Source organism: Thunnus thynnus, chromosome 7 (assembly GCF_963924715.1).
Source record: "Thunnus thynnus chromosome 7, fThuThy2.1, whole genome shotgun sequence".
NCBI classification, from domain to species: Eukaryota; Metazoa; Chordata; class Actinopteri; order Scombriformes; family Scombridae; genus Thunnus; species Thunnus thynnus.
This window is the reverse complement of record NC_089523.1, coordinates 24097518-24124214: the sequence shown is the minus strand read 5'-3', so window position 1 is coordinate 24124214 and position 26697 is coordinate 24097518. Positions and strand designations below refer to the sequence as shown.

The 26697-nt window shown below is 38.9% G+C and overlaps 1 protein-coding gene across 5 annotated transcripts in view; it reads right to left on the bottom strand.

Moving 5' to 3' along the window:
• The window catches only part of synrg (synergin, gamma), a 36067-nt gene extending 17356 nt beyond the window's left edge, over positions 1-18711 (bottom strand). For 2 of the 5 annotated variants that reach the window (XM_067595092.1, XM_067595093.1), the window contains exons 1-14: positions 18630-18711; positions 12643-12683; positions 11227-11366; positions 10608-10735; positions 9491-9596; positions 9292-9403; positions 8193-8615; positions 6999-7277; positions 5709-5789; positions 5344-5540; positions 4361-4606; positions 4135-4274; positions 2220-2344; positions 1525-1587 (exon numbers count right to left, since the gene is read on the bottom strand). In XM_067595092.1, coding sequence (XP_067451193.1) covers positions 1525-1587; positions 2220-2344; positions 4135-4274; positions 4361-4606; positions 5344-5540; positions 5709-5789; positions 6999-7277; positions 8193-8615; positions 9292-9403; positions 9491-9596; positions 10608-10735; positions 11227-11366; positions 12643-12683; positions 18630-18664 — 2116 coding nt within the window. In that variant the 5' untranslated portion in view covers positions 18665-18711. The remainder of the gene's footprint in view (positions 1-1524; positions 1588-2219; positions 2345-4134; positions 4275-4360; positions 4607-5343; positions 5541-5708; positions 5790-6998; positions 7278-8192; positions 8616-9291; positions 9404-9490; positions 9597-10607; positions 10736-11226; positions 11367-12642; positions 12684-18629) is intronic. The other 3 variants (XM_067595095.1, XM_067595096.1, XM_067595094.1) reach the window with 2 other exon arrangements.
• Positions 18712-26697: the final 7986 nt, after the last annotated feature.

Sequence of the window (26697 nt, the reverse complement as noted above, 5' to 3'; positions counted from 1 at the left end):
AGAAATATCCATCTTAACAAGATATTTTGTCTCTTAATGTCTGAAAATTCTTCTACTTCTAAGTGCCAGTGAAGTAATAGAGGCCTCCAGTGCTGCTCCAGCGTTTCTGGTTTTCATTTTTAGAAGTGTCAAGTGTATCTTTAAGCAAACAGAATAAGGAAAATACAGTAGATCTACAACTATGAAAATTACATTTAGGTCACATTTGACTAGCTTTATGTGTCCAGGTAAATACTGGACACATAAAGCTAGTCAATACTTTATAATATATAACTAATGTATAGCTTTATAATATATAAAAAAAGATTTTTTTCTTCTGGGACCTGCTACAACAGGAAAGTTACTGAGACGTCAGAATGGTTTAGAGAGGACAGATTTCACTTCAAATAGGCTGCAAAAGCAAAACATAATAATTATATCAATTTTTACCCCTGAAGGGTAATGATTTACAATTATTTCCATTATCGATTAATATGTCAGTTATTTTCTCGATTAATCACTAAGTTGTTTGATCTATAAAATGTCCGAAAATGGTGAATAAAGCAGAAAATATTCACATTTGAGAAACTGTAATCAGAGAATTTGGACATTTTTCTGCCAATCAACTAATCGATTAATCAACTAATCTTTGCATATTGGATAAGTTCAACAAGATGTGTCAGAATATGGGATATGGTGCACTTTCAAGATCAGTAGCAACAATTTTAAATTGTAGTGACTGCCTCAACTAGCACAGATTACATACTGAAAGTTGTTTTATATTTTTGTACGAAGAAAAATAGATTTTAAGATTCAATAGTAAGTGAAATTACTAGTTAAGATGGGTATTTTTTGCATCGAGAAAACTCCATATTCAGTATGCTTTAAAAACTTCAGCAGCAGTAACAGAATCCTTTTGTCTTTGAGCAACATGACGTTTGTATAAAGCACACAGAAAAAAGTCAGAATACACTGTGGTATAATATATGCGTGGACTGAAATAGAGAATCTGTTCACACTGCTGGTGTATGGTGGAAAAAAGATAACTAATGGGCTCATCCGAGATGGAGCCTGACAATGCCAAGGAAAGGTCACCGCAAAGCATGACTTACTGGAGTTGTAAGAGCCGTCCCCATCGAAAACTGTTCTAATGAAACAGGGACGGGAAACACACTGGTATCAACACTGCAGGCTTGCAAAACAAGATTCAGTGTAAACATGGCACAAATGGTAATACAGCTCTGTAGCGACCTGACAGCTTTACCCGAGTTATAATACAATGTTTAATCGGTAGGAATCTCACTCTCCTCCCTACAAATTGCAACCAGGCTTTGTTTAAAGAGAATGTGATATTGTTCTTGAAGGTCTCTATTGTCCTCTAGCCATCTGTTGCTTGCAGGGACCATCTCAGAGCCCTCTTTGTCATTTGGCAAAGAGGCCAAAGGGGATTTGGCTCGGGAACAAAGATGGTGAAAAGAATGATGGGATCTGCTAACATGTATATGAACGCGAGTGTGTTTGAGGAGAGATCGCTGAGTTTCTTACCGACTGGTTTTTTGTCAGCAGGTTGCTCAAGTTGTCTGAACACACTGTATTTGTCTCCAATATCTGGATTGAAAAAAACATAAAAGAAGAACAAGGGGTAAAAATCCATCACCTGTAACACAGAGGCAGGTATTACCTTAATATAGTTTGGTAATGCACTGTATGTATTGTTCAAGGGCAAAACACGCTTTATAAAGTAGTAAAAACATTTCCTCTAATACTGAAGGCGCTCTCATTTAAGCTGCTTTGGATATAGTTTATCCGGTTTAAAGTTGCAGGAGGTAACCTTCAGGGGTCAATATTATTTTTGAGGTAATAAAAAATTCTGTATTAGTTGGATGAACAATATTTCAGAATCTGAGGAGCAGTAGTTGTTCCTCAGCTGTGTCGTGGTAAAATGTGCCGAAACCCATTTGAGTGATGAGACGTCTGAGGTGATGGTGTCGCTTTCTGCTTTCAATCAATCCTTGCCAGCTCTCTAGCTAGAAGGAGTGGGAGGTGAGTCATTCTCTTTGTTACTGTGTTGGTTTAAACGTCTGAGGAGCATATTTTTTCCCTCCCAAACCTACTTCGCTGAGAGCAGATTTAATGTATGAAATAAATGTGAATCTTTTTTTGCCAAAGTTTACCCATTTTCCTGAGAGCAGACAAAGTTCCTAACATCCCGTACACCCTGTGTGAGGTATAGAAGGTACCTGAGGCGGGGGGTGTGGGCTCTGCAGGCTGATCCACAGACAGCTGCTTGAAGACAGCGTATTTATCAGAGGATGTGACAGAGACAGAGGAGGAACCAGACACTGGAGTCAGCATGGCAGGCGCACTGCGGGGACACAATAGCTATAGTCAGAAATCAGGCAGTGAGGTTCAATAGTGGAGTTAAATCCCTGTAAGCTGCCTGAGCTGACTGAACATTTACCCTGGGTTAAAAAAGTTTGGAGAGACTTTTTTTCTCTTTTCCATTCTCTGTAGGCCTAACCATGCTGATGCAAGCTGGCGATACTTTTATCCATATATTTGCTTTATTTAGGGTGGTAGACCCTAACCCTAACCCTAAACTATTATATACTATACATGTCTGGTATTTCAAATTGAAAGTCCATTTTATGACATTTTTAACTTATCTTTTCTACTCTCATGGCATACAAAGCTAAATATAAGCAAATGTTTAAATATATATTATAATCAAATGAGCTTGTACTGGTGCCATTGTATGATACAGAAAAATCAATAAGAAACAAAGCCGAACATGTATAAAAATCATACTTTACATTGTTTATGTAGCTGATCTGATAACACACAAGAATCAAGTGCTATGGGGAAGCGCTAAGCTCATTTTCCAGTGAAAACCAATTTCCTCAAATCCCTCTCTCTGAAGACATCTGACAGTAAGTTATGCCTGCCAGTTCGGCCTGGCAACCCTACATGAGCTTTTTCAGCCTCTCGTTTAATTAAATGACAATCTCAGAATTCTCATTACTTGTCTGAAACAGTCTGACTTGTATGTTTTCAGGGGGAGAAATATGAGTTTTTATAAAACTCCTCCAGTATGCCACTTAGATAGGAGATAATTTAGTTCTGCCTTCTCTTTGTCTTTCAACGGATAATTGCCTTTCAGCTTCCCCCTCAGTGAAAGGACAGTCACTCCATACGGGCTTAGAAAGTAATATAAAGAAATGAGCCAATCTACTGTCCACTGAAATGAATTCATTAAGAGATGACCCAAACTCATTGTTATTCTGAGGAGGTTATTGGGAGATATTAAGACGATGTGTCTGACTATATCATCTCTAAGATAGACTGTACAAGACACAAGATATTATGCAGAATAACTCTGTTATAAATAACCATTCAGGGCTGAATATTAGACCCTCAACACTGCAAACATTTACATCATTTCTTCAGAAAAGTATTTGGAGTGCAAAAGGGTAGTGAAATAATGAGGAACAGTGAAGATACTGTGTATATTTCCTATAATGTAGATTGAAACCGTCAGTGCAGAACTATTACATATAAATGAACATTCGTTACATTCAAGCCTTTGCCATACGAGTTCACACAATGCTGATTAAGCCTATCAAGGCCAGATAAATCTCTCTGTATTTCACAGTATACAGAGTTTTTAAATCTCATGTCGGATTTAACATTCCCGCACTGGCTGTTTGAATACGCACCCCGAGACTTCCACCGGCCGAGCTGGCTAATCCAGTTAGCCCTCGGCTAACTTGAATGGGGACTAAATAATTTAATCGTGCGGCTCTTCTAGACTTTCCAAATCTTATCAGACTGAATGAATCAAATTCTGATAGTGAAATGAGTCATTTTGCGAGGGTTGTGTGACGCTCAAAACAATTTATCTGCCGAGTAGGCTACAGCGAAGCCTGTGACGTAAGCATTTGTTGACAGTGTTTTTATAATTACTCTCACTGCCAGAGGGGGGAGACAAAAGTTCTGCACTTCAGCTTTAACATAGGGTCATAACAGCTGGTGAAAACCACTAATTAAAACTTTCAGATTTTTAATACATTGTTCAATATGTAGGCTGGAATTCAAATCACGTTTCTCAATTTCAGGATTCCTTCTCAGGATCTCATCAACACTCACACCTGTTACCTGTTTTGGTGTTGCGATGCTATGCTGGTGGGGAAACTTGCACTAGAATCCCCCTGGAACTCAGTGAAGGCCTGGTCTCCTGCTCCTGGCTTCGGAGCCTCCTGGAAGTCCTGGAAATCGTCGTCGTCGGTTTTGGTCGCCTAAGACGGGTCAATGTGTTAGTGAGTGAGATGTGAGTTATGATCAATAACAGGAAAATGCAGAGCTAAAAGCATGGCCGTGTTACCTGTGCAGGAGGGAAACTGGCAATGAAGTTAGTGTTTGCGGGTGCTTGAGCCGGTGCTGCGGGTGTCATCGCCATGACTGGTGGTGCAGGTGTGGGCATGGCCATGGAGACGGGGGGCTGGGCCATCATGGGCTGCTGGTGCTGGGGCATGACGGGAGCCATGGCCATGGCCAGGGCAGGAAGGTTGGGCACTGGTGGAGATGGGAACTGACTGAGGATTTCCACATTCATTGCTGGGAGGCCACTCTGAAACAAAGTAAATAGATTTTAAAGATAAGGACAGTCAATAAATCCAACGGAAAGGGCAAAGCTTTAATATTTCATCATGTAATTTGTGAGAATCTTATAAATATGTAAAATGCAGATTTCAATTTCACACGTAACATCCCAATGTCAATTAATTTACGAAAGATCATTAAAGAGAGAGAGATCTTGAGGGACATCAGAACACAGTAGCTACTCTGAACCTATTTTATCTGTTGGCACTGTATTGCATTGTATGTATTCACTGAACTAGGAAAAAAGACTTGCATATATATTATTCAGTAAAGACAGATTCCTTTTGAACAGATGTCACTCAAACTTTTTTTTCCACCACACAAGAGAATGCTTCTTGTTGTGCTAGTGTTTTAAGTCTCTTGAAGATTTACATCACCAAAGGTGTCTGATTTTTCCTCGCATGGAAGCCGTGGCATGCAGTGTTTCGTGAGCTGCCTGCAGATTTGCATACTCCCAGGGGTGGTGGTGACAGACCCGGGCTGAGGATGATAAGAAGCCTCCTGCCAAACTCTGCTGAGGGGGGCTCAGCCATGTTTTCGGCTCACGAGCCCTGGGCTGATTCACAGCGCTGACTCTTTCTCCTGCTTTCCAGCTAAGCTCGTCTAATTTCAGTGTAGAGTTTGTGGCGAGGCGCCGGGGAAGCAATGGGAGGTGATTAGTGAAGTCGTTTTAAGTGGATAATTTGTCTTGACGCCAGTGTTTACCTGCGCCACACCAATTAGTGCAAGTACAGTGTAGAGCTCCTCCTTGGTCAACATGCCAGGTGTTGTGCGGTTGGCGGATGCCCAGATTTGCCCCAGTGCTTCCCTGGGAAGACCTGATGACATTAATATCGGATAGAGCTTGGCTGTGTCTATCCCTGCCGGAGTCATGGTGACTTCAAGAACCTTCTTGAACATTTCTGAGTACAGAAAAACAGAGACAAAAAAAATTCAGCCATTAAATACTTAATTAAACTTGAGATCAGTACAGTGTAGTTTCATTTCTTTTAACAAAACACAAATTAATGTCATGGCAATATGAATACTCGGGAACGTTATACTGGCCATTTTCATGTGTAAATGTTTACCTGGGACGAGGCTGTCATTGTAAACCCAGGTTGGCATCATGGGCTGAATGTGCTCTTGTTGTGGGTACACGCCAACACCCGCTGTCACAAGCAGAGAGAGACACACACACACACACACACACACAAACGCACACACACAGAGTTAGTTGTTTTAGCAAAAGCCTTGCCCAGGCATACGATTTGCCAAGCCTCTTGGCAGCTGAGCCCTGCTGGTATCCAGCTCAACAAAATCATACACCTGATGTCCGGAAGGCTGAGTGCAGATGTAATGCTCCCCTGCACTGAATCACAAGCATCCTGTCTCGTCAGACATTGATAAATCAGTCTGTTAGGTTTTTCCAACTTCAAGGAGAGGGGAGAATGTGTTTGCCTTGTAAGAAAAATAGCTAAAAGTCTCATTCAACTGTTGACATCTACCTTAATAAAGTTATTTTTCCTGCAAATAGAAAAAAGATATTGCATGCTTGTGTCCCTAACACTGTGTCTGCAAAGCATATGTTTACTCAGGCAGCCACTTTGAACATAATACTACCCTCAGTCTTGGGCAGTTAAATGAATCTTATTACAAATCTCCCCAGTCTACATAATGAGCCTCTGTATTTCCCTCGATGACACCAAGGACACAGACAAACAAATAACACAAAGGAGTAGCAGAGTGGCATGCACAATCAGCCTTGGATTATGTTTAGGCCCCAATGGCACCTGCCAGTCCATGCGCATCCTGTTAGACCAAAGCAGTCAGCATGCGCCAGAGGTCGTTCTCTGAGATGGTGTTACACAGCGAGGGAACAGACGGCAGCTCATTGAGTCAGTAGGTATTACCCCAGGACCTCTACAGACACAGTCCATTTCCACATTGTGTATAGAGAGCGCCAACATGAGAAGGCCCTCTGATGAGATTTGGCCTGAAGAAATGGAGGTATAAAGCGGGCAGAAATAAGAGCAGAAACTTGGCTTAGGAGAGGAAGTACGGACACCAGGCAGGGTACCTAAAAGACACTGCCACTCCACAGTAATCCCACAGGTAAAGAAAATGTGTGATTTCATTTCAGGCTGCGATAGTCTGATGCCCAGTGCTGAATGTGGTATAAACCAATTATGACCCAAAGAAACAGAAGAGATTAAGCTGCTGTAAGAGGTACAGAATTATGATGTTGGGGTTAAAAAAGAGTGAAAATATTTACCCAGGACAGAAATAAAACTACTGCCTAGAGGATGTGTTAATACTGCAGCAAAGCAAGGGAGAGAAGAAGAAGCTGTGAAAGTCTAATAAACAGGCATTTCTCTCACCACTGTCACTACTGGTTTGAGGGGACGAGTCAGCAGCTGATGGGGGGGCGCTGGGTGCTGACACCGGGGCCTCGGGTAGCCTTTCTGCGACGAAGACAGAACTCAAATCCCCAGAGGCCGCAGCCCAGTTCCTGGCTTTAGTGCTGGACTGAAACTGGGTTGAAACTTTAGCTCTAGGACCCATTTCAGCCAAACTCTGCTTGGATTTAAAGCTAACCTGGGCCGTCTTATCACCCGTAAGATCACATGAGGAAAATAGCTTCTCTTCCAAGGACGGGCCTAGAGGGGGTGAATGAGGAACAAACTTCTTGATAACATAGTTTACAGCTATACACAGAAATGCAACTTTCCTCTTCTCCTCAATATAAATTGGCAATTATACTTGCTGCTATACTTGTATTTATATTTAGTTTAATGTCATACAGTATTTCCTGTACTATACATGAGGTTTTGTTCCATTGTTGCCCTGCACATGGTGTATTAATCCTGTACAACCAGACTTTTAATGTTTCTAGACCAATTGCCAACATCAATTTTCTGATGCAACCTGCAATTTTGATTCTACAGTATCTTCTATTGTCGCAGGCAGACAATCCTGAGGCCATCTAATCTGCTTACCCCAGATGCCAAACAACAAGGTCAGAAATGTCTCAAAGGATTGAGATGACATCGATGGAGCGATAGCTGTTGCATCTCTCTGTCATATCATTCATAGTTGAGAGGCCGGGAGCTGTCACAGAACAGCTGCTCAACCAAGAGATTAGACAACAGATGACACGAGAGCTACAGCCTTCTATCACCATAAATAGATTCAGGATCGATGGTGGATACAGATACCACATGGTTAGAACTCTCTAACGCACACAAATTCCTACATGCTCTCATTTCTAAGCAAGTTAGGTTTTTTTGCAGGTTAAGCATCCTTGCTGATTGCTGAGTTTGTTGTGTCTGGTAGCTTTAAAGGTTTAGGTAATGAGGCCATCTGCTGTGCTGGCTGCATGCTTTCACACTGCAACAAAGGCCAAGACCAAACCCAAAAATCTGGAGGTACCAGTGAAAACATTCAGCATCAGCAATAAAATCAGCTCTACATGTACAAAAAAAAAATCCTCCAGATTATTCAAAGTGTAAATGGTTGACTATAAATTATGAGGATGGGAGGGGGAGGTGTCAACAAAGCAAAAGAAGAGTTACCTTGGAATGTAGATTGGGAGCTGGTGCTGTTGACAGCAGAGTGTTGGGTGGCAGTGGGAATGGACACAGAGGCAGGGAGGGACTGAGGGACGGAGGAGGAGGAGGAGGAGGAAGGGGATGAAGGTTGGACTTGGGCCTGAGAGGAGAGGTGTAGGTTTGTGGAAGGGAAGGCATTTACAGGACCCTGAACAAAGTCACTAAACTCGTCATCTTCCCCAGAGAAACCTGTCTTGGGAGAGGAGGACAGAGGCTGGACGTGGGCCTGAGAGGAGAGCCCGAAGGTGGAGGAAGTGGATGAGGAGGAGGAGGGGAGGGAGGCAGGGGCATCTAAAGGCCCCTGAAAGTCACTAAACTCATCATTGTCCTCTGTTAAAGCTGGGGGGAGGGAGTGAGTGGTGACAGACGGGTGTGATGGCGATGAGTCTGCAAAAATGAAGAAATAATGATAATGGCACAACACATGACACACACACTACAATGGAGAATGAATTAAGGGCTGCACATCACAAGAGTGAGATAAAGACTATTTTGTGCAAGATCAGAAACTGTAGAACAGCAAATTAAAGCAAAATCCTGCCATGCAGCATTTCACTCTTTAATTAATCTACTGATTATCAATTTTCCAAACTGTAGCATTTGTTTAAACATTAACCCCAGAATAATGACTCTTAAGCATTACCTCAGGCTATGTTTGATGAATGCATGCCTACAATTTTCTGAAATGCACAAAAATAAATTAAGTGGGGGGATATCTACAGTTTTAAGACACTGGAAAAAGTTCAGGAAGTGAACGCTGACGTCCACAAACAGACACTGTTTTGAACACAGATATAAAAATTGTACAATAATGACAGGTGCACAGATGAGGTGAGAGACTGAGTAAAAATAATAGGATAAAAAGAAATGTGATCAAGAAATTTCCTATTTTGGCTCGTCTGGCTGCCAGCTGGGCAGTCATCATGCTGACCTGCCTCTCATCCAGTTATTGTTCCTAATCAGAGGCGTTTCAGCAGGGATACAGAGAGCAGATCTGCTGATGTAGAGGAACAACGGGAAAAACACCCAGGGATTACAACTAAAAGCGTTTATGTGAGGGTACCTGGCTTCTTGGTCTGTGATGATGGAGTGGGGTGCATCTTCGCGTCTCTGCTGAAACCGTCCAGGTTGCCTTTGATTGCCTCCAAGGCATCATCCCGGCTCTTCTCCCCTGTCTGAGAGCGAAACAACAGTGAGTTACAAAGATGAGCACTGGACATGTCAGGAAAATAGCGAGATAAAGAGGATGTGGGGAGACTCACCTTGGGTTTGACACTACTGAGCAGCCTCAGCTTCTGTTTCTGCTCCTCAAATTGTCTTCTTTTCCTGTCCTCCTCCAGCATCTTCTGCTGCTGCTCCAGACGTTTTCTGTGTGTTAGATAAAGTACTGACATTACATGGAGACCCGAGTAAATATTACTTGATTTTTTTTATAATTATTAACACAATTAAGAGGTGAAGATACACACTATTTACTCCGATGGATATATTCATTAAAATAAAAGAGACATGAAATGGCCAAAAGTAAATAAAACTCAACAGAATGGGTTCTGAGGGGAAACTGAGTGAGAGTTAAAAAGGGCAAAAACCTAATGTAGTTTCATCATTAAAGAAAAAAATGGAGTGGAAGAAAAGAGGAAGAAAGAAGGCTCTTTAAAAAAAGAGTTGGTCCTATTGGCTCTAAATAATGTGGCTCACCAATAAATAATGGCTATTTTTGCCCCTTAACATAGCAATCATGACCACTATTTAACAACTTCTATGACTTTTGTTTTTCTTTATGTATATATATACACTGTATATATGTATATATAACTTGTATTAATGAAATGCTGGATATACATGTTTGGAAATTATAAATCTTTTTTAAGATTTAGAAATAATATTCTCCACAGTCAATATTATACATTGGGGTTACATTTAATCAGATATTGTCACTTAAGCCATAATGTTTTACATATAAAAATAGCATTCAGAATCATATCAGGTATTTTTCTCTTTATTAGACAGTAGAGAACTGCCAATCAATAATAAAGCAATAACGAGGAATAGATGTATGTGTAGAAACTACCCAGAAAAAAGCCTGGAGATGTAAAAGAGGCGGGGAGGAACTAAGTCCTGGAAGGGGAAAATGGACCATAAGGAAGGGAGCATAAAGTTATCCAATCAGTGGTCAGTTCTGGAGCTGAAACTGATTCAGTGTCCAAGTTAAGTTTTTTTTTCTGGGGAATAATTTAAAAATATAGTATCTTTTTCTTTTCTGCACAAAAACTGTTCTGTTTTTTTTTTTGTCCACTCATTGTTACGCACATGAACTTCAAGCAAACAGACACAAAGAGGAACCGTGATGTTGTAAAGATGTGTGTAAAGGAGTCTTACTGGTGTTCCTCAGCCATTTGTTTCTGCATGTCTGCAGTATACTGGGGTCCAGCAGGTCTCATACCCATAAACTGTGGCTGGCCCAAGAACTGCATCCCGGGGGTCTGCATCCCAATAGCCATCCCGCCCTGTTAGATTCATCAGACATACAGACAGCAGCTCAGATATCTCATTAGTATTCAGGCAGTGACGCTCCTTTCACTTGATATTAAATGCTCTCACTGAGGGAAAGCAGTGCAATTCAGAATAATGTTAATGGACTAAAGTCTTGTTAAAAAATCACCAGGCTACTATACATTCCTGTTAATGTGCTGATGTTTAAAAATGTTTGAGAGCAGATGAATTTGAACAAACAGAGCCAGAGGAGCCCTTAACCTTGGCCTCCAGCTGAATGAAATTAATTAAATCAATACGGCACTGTTTCATTATTATGTATTCATCGATAACACTCATTACACCTGCAAGTTTGTTAAAAATGCAGATAACTGAAGCGCTAAGCAACTTAAAAAGCAAATAAATAAACACAGAATCCAGATAATTGCTTCCAGTTTTATAAATGCTATAAAGGTATTATAAAACTGTATCTGTCCAACATTAAAACACACACACACACACTGACCTGCATTGGCATGGCTCCTGGAGGCATCTGTCCCCCAAAGTTCATTCCCATCATGCCCTGCATGTTAGGCTGCATGACCTGGACCATAGGGAAGCCCTGCTGTTGCTGCTGCTGCTGCTGTTGCTGCATGGGCACCATGCCTGCAGGAACACACACACACACACACAACACTGTTATGATAAAGTGTAGACATGGTGAAAAATAGTATATTCAATTAATATTTGAAGCGTGACAGTGGGAAAAGTTAATACAAGTCTGGAGTTTGGGAAAAAAAAAAAAGCCTCCAGAGTCTGGACATGATTCAGTCTTACAAATCAATTTCCTGGACAGCTGGAAAAAGACACGGACTCAGCAACAACCAGATCTGTTTTTTTTTTGGTGACTGTTGTGACAACTTGGAGCAAAACAAGAAGAGTGAAGGGGGTTGGAAAAAAAATGGAAAATTGTGTGTTTGTTTTTGCAGATGCTGTGTAAGCTTGACAGCCAGAGATGAGCAGCCAGCTCTTACTGGTGCCTCAAGATGATTCACCATGTTAGGGCTCAACTGGTGCTGAATAAATGACTTGTTTAGGAGGCTGCAGACTTTCTAATTTGTCTGACTGAAATGACATTGCTAACGGGCGCATGTAATGACCCCTGAGAGACGCTTGTCCCAGCGGTGTGTGGATGGTTTATCGGGAGTGTTGCTGCCAAGTCAACAACCTAAATATATAATAATATGACACACACAAACAGCTAAATGATACATCTGAAGCCCACAATGCACAAAACTGGGTGTGAGTAACAAGGTATGAGCTCCAACGTGACATTTCCTTGCTACTGCATACTTATGCCTCTTGACCTTAAACAACAACGCTCACTGTTAACAGAAAATAAGAAACAAAATAGAGATCTATTTCTTATCTTTCATGAGGAAGCCCAGTACTCACATTACTAACAGCCCACAAGTAAAGTTTTCATTCATTTGTGTCATCAGTGACAGTTGAATGTTGTTGTTTTTAATCTATTTTTAAGTGAATTTGTACTTATTTTAGAATAAATATTTCATTGTTTAGTTTTATTCTAATTGAACAGAATTTAAAAATCACAATATTATTTTGCAAAACCCTTGTCAAGCTTTAAAAGTCAAGACAGAGCATGGAAACATTTTTATTATGATCTTGTTACTGAGCTTTACCTTCTTTTTCCTCCCTTGCTCTTAAAGCACTGACATTATAAGCCACTGGTCCGCTGCATTTGTTTGGTTTCATATTTAATTATATCTCACTGATTGCATGCAACTTCAGAAGAAAAACAAAAAAATCACAAATTATTTCCATTCAGCTGGCTGGCTTTGAATGAAATGGAGAATATCTCAAAAAGCTGTGTGGAGAAATATAGCGTGAGATAGATAATGCTGATTTGAGAGTGACTCACCTTGCGGCGGTCCCAAGCCCCCTCCAACAGGATACATAAAACTGAAGGGGAAAAAAAAAAAGGAAAACCAGGTTACGAGATTCCAAGGTTAAAGTCACAAAATGATAACAGATTACTGTACGTCAGCGATGACATCTCTATTTGAACTCATGATGTGAGAAACGGGATCCTGTCCTCTGCAGCATACAACGATACAGAGTAAGATTTAAATGTGATTTGTGAAGCATCATTTCATACAAAAGCAGTTGAGAGTGCTTTACATGATAATAAAATAAGAGGCAAATACATGATATACACACAGTCAATATAAACATATAGGAAATGTATTAATAAATAAGTAAAACTACTTCTTTAACTGTGCTACTTGCATCTAAAACATGTTTACGTGAATGAAATATGAAACAGTTTACAACATGTTTGGTTTTTTTTAGAAAATTAGTGCAACTATTTCACCTACAAATGGTCCTTCAATTAAATTTAGTTTCATTTTGTATTAAAGTATATGAGAGGGGACCCAAAAATGACCGGAAGCCATCGATAGCACAGGAGTAAGGTTTAGTTTTCTGATTTATTGCTAGACAGTGTAGCTCTACAGCTTGGTGAACCTAAAGTTGGGACTGAAAGGGAGAAAACTCAGGAAGAAATGCAGGAGGCTCTGGACACAGTGACGAAAGATGACAACAGGAAACGTTTCCAGGAATGAGAGAAGCGCCGGGACAAGTGTATCACATCCCAAAGAGAGTGCTTTGAAAGGGATTATAAAGGTATTACAGAAAGATTTATAATTTTTTAACAATTCTGAGAATTTTTGGGTCCCCCCTCATTCGTGTCTGCCTGTACTGTAGTTCCTATCTAAAAAAAAATGAATAGGATCCATATGAATTTGAAATAACACAACTGAACAAGAAATAACATGTTTTTTTTCGTCATTTACTGCTTTGTTGACAGGTAAAAAGAAAAACAGATTCAATATGAGTTTGCTGTTGGTCAGAAAGGCGGTTTTTTTGTCACTTTAAAAAGCAGCAGCAACAGATTGAGCCTCTCCATTAGCCTTTATCCCGAAAACTAAGAGTGTTTTCAGTTTATTCATAAACACCAGGCTCAAGGTGAATTTTTCAGACACCGATCCTTTGAAATTTTAACATCTATGCCAAACAGCAGCAGAATTAACGCCAGACACTAAACAGGCAGGTGAGGAAACATCGTAGACACGCTGAAGGCAACTTGGACTCTAGTCGCAGCAGCTTGGTCTGCGCCGAGAAACCAGAAGCCTCTGAGAAATAATCAGAGGAAGGCTCTCTTGCCAAGTCTCTCCCTCCTCGGCCGAGCCAACACACACAGGCCTACAGCTATTTGTCAAACAATATATTACAACTCAGTTACTCAGGCTGGAACCGATGATGCAGAGACAAACAGAAGAAAGAGCCAGCAGGGCTTTCTGCTACCCGCACTGACTTCAAGCTAGACCTGAGCATCACTAATCCAGCAGGTGAGCGACATAATGCTGCTGTTAACTTCAGTACTGTCACAACAACTGTGCTAATAAAAAGGAAGCAGGCAGCTCTCCTCAATCAAGGATCAACTGTACATTAATGTGACATTTGTATAGACCCTTAAGATAATGTATAATCTATAAAAGGCACAAAATTGAAAAACGCAGCAAATCGTCACATTTAGAAGCTGATACCTGCAAACTGACTTGACTTTTTTGCTAAATGACTTAAAAGATTCATTGATTATCACAACTGCTGCTGGATAACAGTTTTCAATGTCTTTCACATTCAACTGCCACAAATAGTTTGTATAAAGATGCAAAATTTCTGTGCACAAAAATATCATCACGCTAGTAAATAAATTTTAAAGCTGATGTAATCAAAATTAACGATTAGCTGAAACGATTACTGGATTAATTGATTTGTTGATTGAAAGAAAAATGATTAGCAAAAATTTTAGTTGTCAATTAATTTAGTTATCTATTAATGATGTATCAAATGCCTATGTGTAGAGCTAAAGGTGTGTGTTGTAGTGATGATGCCACCGAGAATCATCATCTGACCTGCAGTTCAGGCCTAAAGAGTGTTTGAGGCTCTTCAGCTCATTGTTTTGGTGCTACATCTTTACTGTTTTGGTTCACTCTCACTGCTCTCATCAGCAGCAGCAGGCAAAAAAATACAAAACAAAAAAACAACTGCTTTATCGTTGCTTGTCTGTCTTTTATTTCAAACATGCCCAGCGACTGCAGATAAAAATAAAAACAGCCACTTGGTAAAATCTGGCACGTTTACATCATATTGATGTCAATTTACTGTACAGGCACTGTTGGTGGTAATAAATAAAGATGTCTGATATACTGTAAGAGGGCAGCTTCATATATTGAATGAGATGATATCAAAACCTTTATGGTGGCATTTCTAATGTTGAAATTGCAATGATTCAGTGTGTGTATACATAAGCTATTCAGGCCACATCGACTGAATTTGTTTTGCTGAGTCATAATTTCAAAACATTTAACCAATAAGCAAACAGAAGAGGATAGTCTCCACATAGCACTGAATGATGTAGTCTGTCTGTGTTATCTTCAGTGATGAAACATCCCTCACATCTGCTCCCTGTAAGATTTGCAGCTTAAAAAGCTTTTACAGGAGCACTATAGCACTGCTGCCCACCATTCTGCAGAAAATAACAGGTCACAGTTGAGCAGATTAACATCGAAGGAGATAAGCGGCGATAGCAGCAGCTGTGGACACCAGGCAGGCCGATGCCTTGTAAAAGGCCTGTAATCATCCGACAGCTATCATGAAACTGGTTTGAAAGCTGGGAGACAGAAGGCAGGGTCACGAGACTCAGCCAATGTCATCATCACGGAGGAGGCTAAAACTAAAATGATTTCAGCTTATTCTGAAACTGCAGGAAATACAGACAGACTGGTGATGTGACAAACTTAATGACTGTCACTGAACCCATTATTTCTATTCCGTAAGATGTCTGGCATTAATATTCATCTGATTTGGTTCCTGTTAATTGATTGTGATCATGTGGCCAAACTCTATCCAGGTACCCAGTGAAACACATTAATCAAAAGAAAGTGGTTCTTCATTAATGTAGTTAATTACCAGCCGCTGTAGCCAAAAAAGATTCCTGTCCTGCTACCAAATACCAAACTAATTTATCTCTGAACACTGTGACCTGAAATAAATTACAACTCAGGCTGTCATAGGTTAATTTTAATGTGTTTCCATGCTCCCCAGTTCTCCAAAATGACTGAACAGATTATATATTATAGTTATAATTCAACAGCTGCAAAACACATCGTATAATACACTCTTGACCTGTAGGATATTACATCAGGACATCATCTGACATTCATGAGGTCAACTCTGTAACAAACAGTGTAATCACATGCACTGATGAAGACAGAGACATTTGCACAAAGCCATCATCACCTCATTGAATCGATATCATGCATCTCTGTCACAGTCTCCACACTGAAAATAAAGACAACAGCTAAGCTTCATTACATAAACTCATTATATTGACATATTTACCCTAAACACCGACAATGTTTGCTACAGGTGTCAAGCAGGATTTGTACCCTGCACTACTGCTCCACCTCCTGGTTTTGCACTCAGGCACAAGGCTGCATTTTACTTTATTACTGCTGTATAATCTGACAGCCAAACACACTGCATTGAAACTATCCAACACATTTTCTTTTCTTTTCTCATCCGTATATCCATCATATTATGCAATATAGTATTACATTACGTAGAGCTGCATCAATTTGTCAATCAACAGAAAATTAATCTACGACTATTTTGATAGTCAAATGATCGTTTTGATCATTTTTGAAGCAAAAATGTCAAAGGTTCTTTATATCCAGCTTCTCAAATGTGAGGATTTTCTGTCTTTCCTTGTCAGTAAATTTATATCTCAACATTAGTCAGACAAAACAAGCAAATTGAAGACATTACTGTGGCCTCTGAGAATGTTTTTAACATTTCGTAGACCAAATCAAGAAAATTACTGTCAGATCAAGCGCTAATGAAAATAATCTATAGTTGCAGCCCTAATATTCTGCAATATTACAAAAATGTGAATGTGCTACAGATAACAGATGCACCAAGCGAAGAACTGAAGCTATTTTTACAGGTCCGAATTCAACATGAGGCATATAAATGTTATGTATCTTTTTATAATTCGTCATTAGCCAACACCCTTAGATGAGGCTTTATCAGCACCAGTGAAAGTGAAGTGGTACTGGCTATGAGTAGCTGTGTGGATAAATTTGTCTATCATGGCATATTGTGATATGGTAATTTTTTCTGGAAAAAAAAATCAATTGAGAAACTGATACAATTTGATCACTTTTTTGGTCAATAAAATGTCAGAGCTCAACATGATGTCTTCAAATGTTTTGTTTTGTCCACAACTGAAAGATATTCAGTTTAATGTCATAGAAGACTAAAGAAACCAGGAAATATTCAAATTTGAGAAGCTGGAATCAGAGAATCTGAACATTTTTTTCTTTAAAAAATGACTCCATCGATTAATCAACCTATTATTACAGTTCTAAATTAAATACCTTACAGATCACATTGATGCAAAAATCATAAACACAAAAATCCAATATCACCATAAAACTACAACTTCATTTGCATCATTGCCCACAACGCTGGTCTATTACAACCACAGATATCACAGTGCTAGCTGCCATGGTTTGAAGTATTGATTCAGTATTAATGGTAACAGTATGGAAAAATCCCTGACTGTAAAAATGTATGTCATCATAGTATTAGCACATCTCTGTCTGGTAATTATTCCTGCTCAACTAATTTAGCAGGAAAAAAAACTATCTATAAATCTATAACAAGAGGACTGACGCTCTTCATACAAGCATTAACTCCGCATAAGACAAGCCAACAATACTGACTCCAGCCAACACACTTTATGGCACAAGTCAATAACTGCCTGTCAGTAATCAGCAGGATGAAAAGCACACAAACAACAACAACTGTCTCCAGGTCTTCACATTACAGCTGCCTTCCCAGTGTTTTTTTCCTACTGCACACACTCCTGTAAAGCCTTGAGGGCTTTGGTTTCACCTGTGGTATCAGTGTCCCCTGACCAGTCAGGATGCTTGTAGCTGGAGCATATTTATTATTCAAGCAGCTCGGGCTCAGCTCATGAAAGAACCATGAGCTGGGCCTTTTTCCTTCTCCTCTGCAGACCATCACACTCCTTTAATTAGATACCTACACGTCTCCTAAACATGTACAACTACTTACTGGATATAGATACGTGTGTGACAGGGTTGATTATGTGATTGGATAATAAAGTATTTATTACACAATAACGCAGATCAGTTTGAATCCTGAAAGGGGGTTGAAACACATATCAAGCCTCTGCAGCTGTTGTGTCATAAGAGGAAATCATAGTTTATTTTTGAAAGATACTCAAGTCTCATTAGCTCCTCCTTCTTTAGCAGTCAAGAGTGTACTAAAAGGATACTAAATACGCCTATAAAATATTAAATATAAGTGGGAAAGTCGATATATAGCCAGTTACTGACACTATCAGCCGTCAACGGGCCTCTCTGCATAGGTGCTAGCTATTTTCTTACTAGTGATGTGCATCTCTTTACAATAAATACCATGCTAGCTCCTGGATACCGCTAGCTCCAAGGATAATAACTGTTATGGAAGACATGTAATGTAAAATTTGTTAGCATATTAATGGTGTTACATTATTTTTTGGTCCACTCTGAGCTCTGACAGGCAGCAGCAGCACCAGCTAGCTAACGTTAGCTGTGACACCTGACAACCAGCCATCTCATCTCATCTCCCTGCCTCGACAACAAAACCAACCTCTATCGCTGTATTCGAGCTCCTTCTGAGCCGTTAATGTGAGGCTACGCGGCTGTCAGAGGCGGATATCACACAATAGAATGACATTTTCCAGACACAGTTGATTTTAAAAGGCTAAAATACCTGCTGCCTCCACCTGATCCTGGCCGCAGCGCCATCTTGATAACAGCAGTCACCAGTTGGAAGGTGACGTCAGCAGTGACAGAGGCAGTAAACGGATGATTGTGTCCCTGAGTGTTGTCTCTCAGGCGCAGCTGGCTGTTGACTACCAGGCTGTTCATCGAGTTTCAGCTGTTAAATTATTATATTTGGGTTAAAGAAAGGACTGTCTTAACCCTTAAATCCCTTGTCCTTTCCTTCCCTACCCCCAGCCTTTATTTCTAACCTGAAACTGATTTCAGCTCGGTCATATTAATGCCCTTTTACCTGTGAAGAAGAAGTATTCAGATGCTTTACTTTAAGGATGGGTTCACAGTTTTTAAGTCTGTCTCAAAACAATGTTTTTAAAAATTATATATGAAGCTAATATGAAGCTTCAGTCGTTCAAATAAGTCAAATTAAGTAAATATTTGCAATGTTACAGTCTTTTTAGTGCCAATACCTCTTTTTGTTACTATACTTCCCCAGCAGCTCAACAGGGAAACACTGTCTGAGTAAACACAAAGAGGGAATTTGATGCTAAAAAAGACTCTAAATGTAGCAGATATCCACTTGACATGACTAACTCAGACTGTTGAAGCCTCATATGAGCTTTAGATAAACTTTTAAATGCATGTTTTGCACAAAATGACAGTTTGGACACACTGTGGATTTTGGCCTGCTGTTTTAAGACAGACTTGAAAAATTTTGAACCTATCTTTTAAGTAAAACTGCCAATACAGCAATGTAAAAATACTCCCTTACAAGTACAAAACATTCATGACAAATCCTACTTGAAAGTACATAAGTATTAGCAGCAAAATGTAGTTAAAGTATTGCAGTAAAAGTAGTGGTTTGGTCCCTCTGACTGATATATTATTATATATGACATTAGATTATTAATACTGAAGCATCAGTGTGTAAGCAGCATGTTACTGTTGTAGCTGCTGGAGGTGGAGTTAGTTTGAACTATTTTATATACAGTTAGCTAGCTTAGTCCAGTGGTTCCCAACCTCGGGGTCGGGCCCCTCCATAGGGTCACCAGATAAATCTGAGGGGTCGTGAGATGATTAATGGGAGAGGAAAGAAGAAAAAGTAAACAGGATGCTAATGCAGGCCTGTAGTTATTTGTGGATACAGAGGTCATGTCCTACAGCCTATATCATGGTAATTTGGGGACATGAAGTACAGTTTAAATTTTATAATTTAGACATAGTTTTTAGACTCTGTGCCATTAAGTTTGACTTCTTGATCAAGAAAAAGTAAATTAATATTGGCTATAATCCAACAATTTTTCTCACCAGAATGTAAATCCTGGGAGTAGAACAAGCTCATAGAAAACCACTTTTAGACCATGATGTAGCTTTAGTTTTTTTTTAAAATACTGGGGGATTTCAATATTTCTAAAACCCTGTCTACTATATTTCTTTATTTCTAAGATGACAAAGAATTGACACAAAAATAGTGCACATTCACCTTGATTCCCATGCCATAAAGACTAAAGGCCATGTTAGACATGCTCACATTTCAAGGACTCAGATTAATTTAAGCAGCCACACCAATGGCAAAAACCAAATTCCATTTTATAATCTGAAACAATAGCAAGTGGAGTGTTGTAGTGGTCCTTTGTGTGGACTATAATTTTATTAAGTTATCTCTTCTTTTTCTTTAGGCTATTTCATTGATTTTGTGGCTTTGTTTTACTTTCCTTCTCATTTAATTCATTCATTTAAATGTGTTAATAGAGTTTATGCCTTTAAGCCTTTGTGTTGAAAGGTGTTGAACAGCCTTGCCTTTGTTGACTCATTTCCCACATGCTGCTATGTCTTCTTCTCTTTGCCACCACCAAGTTATGTCCTGTGTGCTAAGATTAAAGGGGCAGTGAGTGGAAAGAAGAAACAAGAAGGAGAGAAGACAAATTGAACACCATAGAGCCATTGTTGGGTTTAAGTGTGCCAATCAAAAAGAAAAGAGCACAACGCAGGGCGACAAAAAGCTGCAGTACATACAGTTTGTCAGCAGATGTCAGTGTTGAGCTTGTTTGCTGCTCTGTACATGTAAACAACATGAAGACACTGCCTGCAATCTTCTCAGGAGTTGAGTTTGTCTGTGTATATCTCACAGAGCATGTAGTTCATGTCTCTTAGAAGCCATTAGAAGTCATCAGTGGAGGAACTTCTAATTTATCCTTTTGCATAAAGACCATAATGATAAAAGATGTTTTATCATTTAAGTTTTAAAGGGTTCTGATCAGTTCACAATTTTCTGCAGCACACATAACATTTTCAACCACACATTTTCTCGAATAATCTCCTTTAAGTACCTTTAAAATTACAAAGCACATTTTCAAACTTTATTACAATATCATATAATTTGAATCTGATTGATACGACACATAATTAAAGAAAGCTAGATAATGTTTATATTGAGTGAATTATTCAAACTTAGTAGGCCAAGTTTTTTTTATGGCTGCATTATTGTATCAAATGCAAATACTCTAGATACTTCTGAAACATTTTACTCACCTTTTCTTGCAATTCATCTGACATATTCAATACATTTTGAAGCAATATGAATAAGGCCTTTTTACATTTTGTAACATTATGTAAGTATTTACTTCCTTTGCAGTGGATTTCCAGGTGTATATCTAAGGTGAAGAACATTAATCTATATATTTTAGACCATATTCATTGATTGTAATTATATTACAATCATGTTGTTATTAACACTGTCTCTTTCACTTCTTGAACTGCGAGAGATCTTTGTATTCCTGACCCATTACCTGTTGTATTGCAACACAGCTTTTTTTATTTAGGTCATTCTGTAAGTTAATGTATTTAAATTGTTTAATTAGATTAGCAGTCATTAGCAGCATGTTATGCAAATAGTTTTTTTTTGCTGTATTTCATGGCACCTGTGTCTGTCCTCTGATGTCTTGTCCAACATTTTTACTGGCTGCTTGAAGTATTGACGCCATTGTGTTTCCCGACAAAGTGATTCAGTTGGCAATTTCATTGTTAAACCAGCGACAAGGTGGAGTAACAAGGAAAAGCCTCTCTGGCATTGTCTTACTGGGTGTTGTTGTGAAAGATTTACAGCTTAATGAGAGTAGTGTAAGGCACTGGATGACAAGCCCGCGCAGCTATCCATCACCTGGTCTGCCCTCAGCCTTTCCTATACCTCAGCTTTATTCAGGGGCAATGATTTAAAGTCCATATACATGACAGAGGGAGAAATGCAAGCATTTAGGCTTTAGATTCACTAACAGCAAGGAGGAGTTGTTGCAATTTGAGCAGAAAAAAAAACATTTTTTACAGTTTTTTTTATGCAAATGGAGGGTGGAGGGTTTTTCTTTAGGTTTTAAATTATTCTGTCATCATTTCACAGTAAATTATTCCTAATTAATTTTCCTCTCACAGGAGGGGGCCTTTGCAACCAATGAGGTCATGTCTTCAGTATTTGTCTGTAAAGTTGAGGGTTTTTTGCAACCTAATTGGAGTTTACAACCTGCAAATAAAAACTTAGACATGGTGTATAGGACACACTCAGAACGTTCAATACCCAGCCCTGCAAAGACTCCAGAGCTGCAACAAATAATCATTTTTTTTGTCAACTGTTAAATTAATCACCAATGTCCAAATTTCAGCTTCTCAAATGTGATTATTTTCTGGTTTCTTTAGTATTTTATGGCAGTAAACCAAATATCTTTGGGTTGTGGACTGTTGGTCGAGACAAAACAAGACATTTGAACACGTCATCTTGGGCTTTGGGAAACAGTGGTTGACATGTTTCACCATTTTCTAACATTTTATAGACCAAACAATTAATCGATAAATTAAGAAAATTAGAGACAGATTCATCGTTAATAAAAATAATTGTTAGTTGCAGCCCTAAAAGACTCAATATCTTTCCACCAGAATTTGGCTGGCTGTGTGGATAGGGCTTTGTTGTAAATATCAAACATCCAAATAATCAAATTAGAGGAAGGGTGCACTGGGGGATAATAATCATGAAACTCGTGTTCATGTTTAGGCTTTAAATTTTGTTAATTATCACTTGTGTTGTTGATTTGTTTATATGAGCTCATTGCAACTGTTTGGAGTATTTTCTGCTGCTCTTGATTGCTCCAATTGTTCCTCATTAAAAAGACGATTAGGCCTCAGTCAGTCTCCCGTCCCCTCCTCTGCTCTGAATCCATTCACCGGCCTCAGAGAGCAGAGCGAGGGCTCCCTCCCTGCTGAGTGTGCCAGGTTTAGCTGGAGGCCGGTCGAGTCAGTCATGTCCCCGCGGTGGTTGGATCTGGACTGGCTTTGGGCAGACCCCCCCCCCCCCAGAGAGGAGGTCCGGCGAGAAAGGTGAACATTAACCCGGGTCCCATTCTGGGTATCCCACTATTCCCCATAAATCATTAACCTGTCCAGCATTAAGTCTGTGACAGCATCAGCATGACAACATCAATCTGTCAGGATTCCTCTAAACCAGGGGATCTTACTGTTTTTCAGCCTTGCATGCAAATAGAGTGAATTTAGACGCAGGCTGAAAACAGACTTGCACTTTCGCCCTGCGGAGACTCATCTGAAATACTTTGTGTGGCCCTACTCTTCACTTTAATGCTTGTCTACACTGTATATCCTTCAGGTAAAACCCCACATAGAGGACCATAAACAAGCCTTGTTTTTCTGGTGCTTTAGTCTGTCATGAGTTATTTCCTTAGACGGTGACAAAGTGAATTTCCTCGGTACATTTTTCATAATAAACAAGTGCACTGAGGGATTGGTGGCAACAGGTTTTTAAGCTCTCTGTAAGATTTATCACAGTCTGAAGTCCTGCAGCAGGTTTCTAACAGCTGTATTAATGAGAGGAGATCCAACCTTCACTATCAGGATTTCTACTCAATCTATTACTTTTGTTAATTAATTAAAATCACTTTAATTCATGTTTAAAAATAAAATTACCTAATTAACCAACAATTACTTCATAATTTTAAGTCAAAACACTTTATATGTTTCTTGATTGATTTATTTTAATGTTTTGATTTTGATTTTTGTTTTAAAATGAAGAGGATACGCTCAAATAATATTTTTTGTCTTTTTTTTAAAGAGTGTATGTGTTACATCTTGCTTCAGCTGCACAGTTGAGAACTGCCATTCTTCCTCTCCCATAAAAATATTAAGAAGGAAACACAACGTGTGAGCTGTATGATTTAGGAGAAGTGAAGTTGACTTCTGTAATGTATGATGAGTTAAATAGTGTCAATTTTTCATGAAGTAGCTCATGCAGACGATCAATAATTGGAATAGGTGTTCATGTTTAATGTGTTTGGATTGTCTCAGAAGCCTGAAAATTTAAGAAAAACTGATTATTTAGTTTATTCTGATTTTCTCTTGTTATAAGGAATATGTTTTTTCAATGATTTATGAATTTTGTTGTATACATGAGGGTCTGAAAAGCTGATTGTGAAAGTTGTTCAAAGTGGTTTTCTTTATTTTTAGACTTTTTGTTGTAACGTTTGCATTACATTTGTAGTGTCACGTAAACTCATGCAGGCTGGGTATAGTTGTAAACATTCATTCATATGTTATGGTGTGTAAAGTAAAGCACCTTGTATGCTTGTTATTAAGAGTTACACACAAACTAATGCTGAGAATATATCACTACACAATACTTTTAATACTATCAATAAAATGTTAATAATACTCTGAATACTCTAGAAACACTGCATGTATTATATATGTATACTGTATGTTTTGTGACACGATGGACATTCAAGATACTTTTTTTCCTTTCTCGTCTTCCATATTAAAGCTAAAAAGCGATGCTAATGAGTTGAACTGAACTGAATCAAATAACTTAAGATCAAAAGCTGCCTATCTTTTCATGTGTGCAGCTTAGCTGTCACTGTAGGTGGTACTGGTGGCGATGTACGGTGAAGGGTACTGATTGTTACTACGGAGGCCTGACTGATCTCCATGACTGTGCAGGAGCACAACAGAGGACTCCTTGATCAAGGCTTTTGATGGAAGACTCCTGTCAGAGCAGCTCCATACATGTGTATGTATTTCTCCGTAGAAGGTTGGCGTAAACTCTGGTCGCAGTGACCAATTAGCCCTGGCAGAGAGTGGCCTCCTGACCCTTGACCCCTGCTGGGTAGTCTTATCCATTAACCCCTTGGGCCTCAGCTGGAGTTGATGTAGTAGTCTTTCTTCTGGCACGGCTAAACACACGGCCACATTCACCCTGCAGCTTCCACTTTCTGTCTCTTTGTCCCTCTCCTCTATTCCCCGTGTGTCATCTCGCTCCTTGTGTTGACCTCTCGAGTCCTCGGCTGCGCTGCATCTATTGGTCCACTTCCATCACTGTAGCAGACAAATAGTTACACTCTCTAACAGAGCATCCTCTATGCTGTATCTCTTTTTAGTTTTCTTGTATTTTAATTTATTCACTTGTCGACATTACTGTTTTTGTATTTTGTATTTTTTGTTTTATTCATGTCATGAGTTTGGATTTAAAGATTAAGCAAATTAGTTGTATACAGTATACAGTTGATGGCTTTGCCTTGATAAATGATATCATAAACAAAGTAATCACACATTGATATGCACAGTGTATATAGTACAGACAACAAAGGAAAGTAGACTGATAGTTGGACTGTCATATTATATAGCTGATAAGATCACACCATTGCCATGTTAGTAAGAAATTAAAATATGTTGAATTTTTATCACTTTATTAAATTTGCTGAAACAGTTTTTAAAGAGGGATCAGTCATGTAGTCATGCTTGTCGTTTTGTGATACTTTACTTTATGATACTTTTATTGTATCATTGTTTTGTATGTATTATGTTGTTTTGTGCAGTTCCATATGTATTTTACTGTTGACTTTTATGGATTTTAAAGGACCATCTTGGGACGGGCATTGCTAACTAGCCTAGGCTATAAATAGTTTGCTATGTGGCATCAGTTCATGTTACATACTTGTCCCTATACAAATAAACATTAAATCAAATAAAAACAGTTCAACTGAGATATTGTAGATTTGTTGGGTCAACACTGACTTTGCATGAATATGGTATAATGCATATATTTATCTTCTTCTTGAAAGTAATACTGATAGTATCAATATAAGAAGCAGTAATACAACAGTACTAGTAGCAGCGGTAACAGTAACAATAGTAGCAGCAGTATTTATGGTTTTATTGCAGGAAGTTTTATAGTGTGTACCCCATGGTCTTGTTTCTGTTTCAGAGACTTTAAACTTGGCCTTATTGTGAATGTGTGTGTTCAGTGTGAGTGTATAAATACTTAATACATGAAAGGGATGATTTTGAATCATGGGCAAGTATCTGCAGAGTCCAGCATGTCTGTGCAGTGAAGCTTTTCTGATGGCATCATGATTTGACTAACAGCATTTGTGCGGAGTCGGTTGGTATCAGTAATGACCTTTCCTTTTACTCCCCTCCTGCCTGTGAGTCAAACTGGTCCCCATGAGAGGTGAGGGGAGAGTTCTTTATTTGAATAGATGCAGCCCTGAACAGGATGGATACAGCATGTAGGAGGTGATGATCATTATGTAGACGTGATTAACACTGTCCTAAAAGTACGTTAAATTTCTTCAGGTCAGTTAAGCTTCCAGTGAGATAGTAGCTCCAAAAATGTAAACAAATGATTCTAGTCTTCTGTGAAGTGCAGGGTAGAGAGTGAGGTTGGTGGTCAAAAGACGTTTCAGGTTTGAATTAGTTTGTGAACACTAAACTAATCCCTTTATATCAGGCATGTTGGTTAACTATAAAGTAAGTGACTTGTATAAAAAGCTATAAGTGATGTTGACCTCAAAAGATTATTTGGGGCACAGAACTGCTGCAGATGTCATTTAAATTCAGCAGAACAATAACAATTTAGTTGTAAAAAATATTCTAAAACATATCAAAACTAATATAATTCTTAAAACTGTAGTTATAATGATACCATACATGAATTAGCAGTGTGATAATGTGCATATGTGATCAAAACATAAAATGGGTGTGATTATTGAGTTAAACGCTTGTATCTGAAA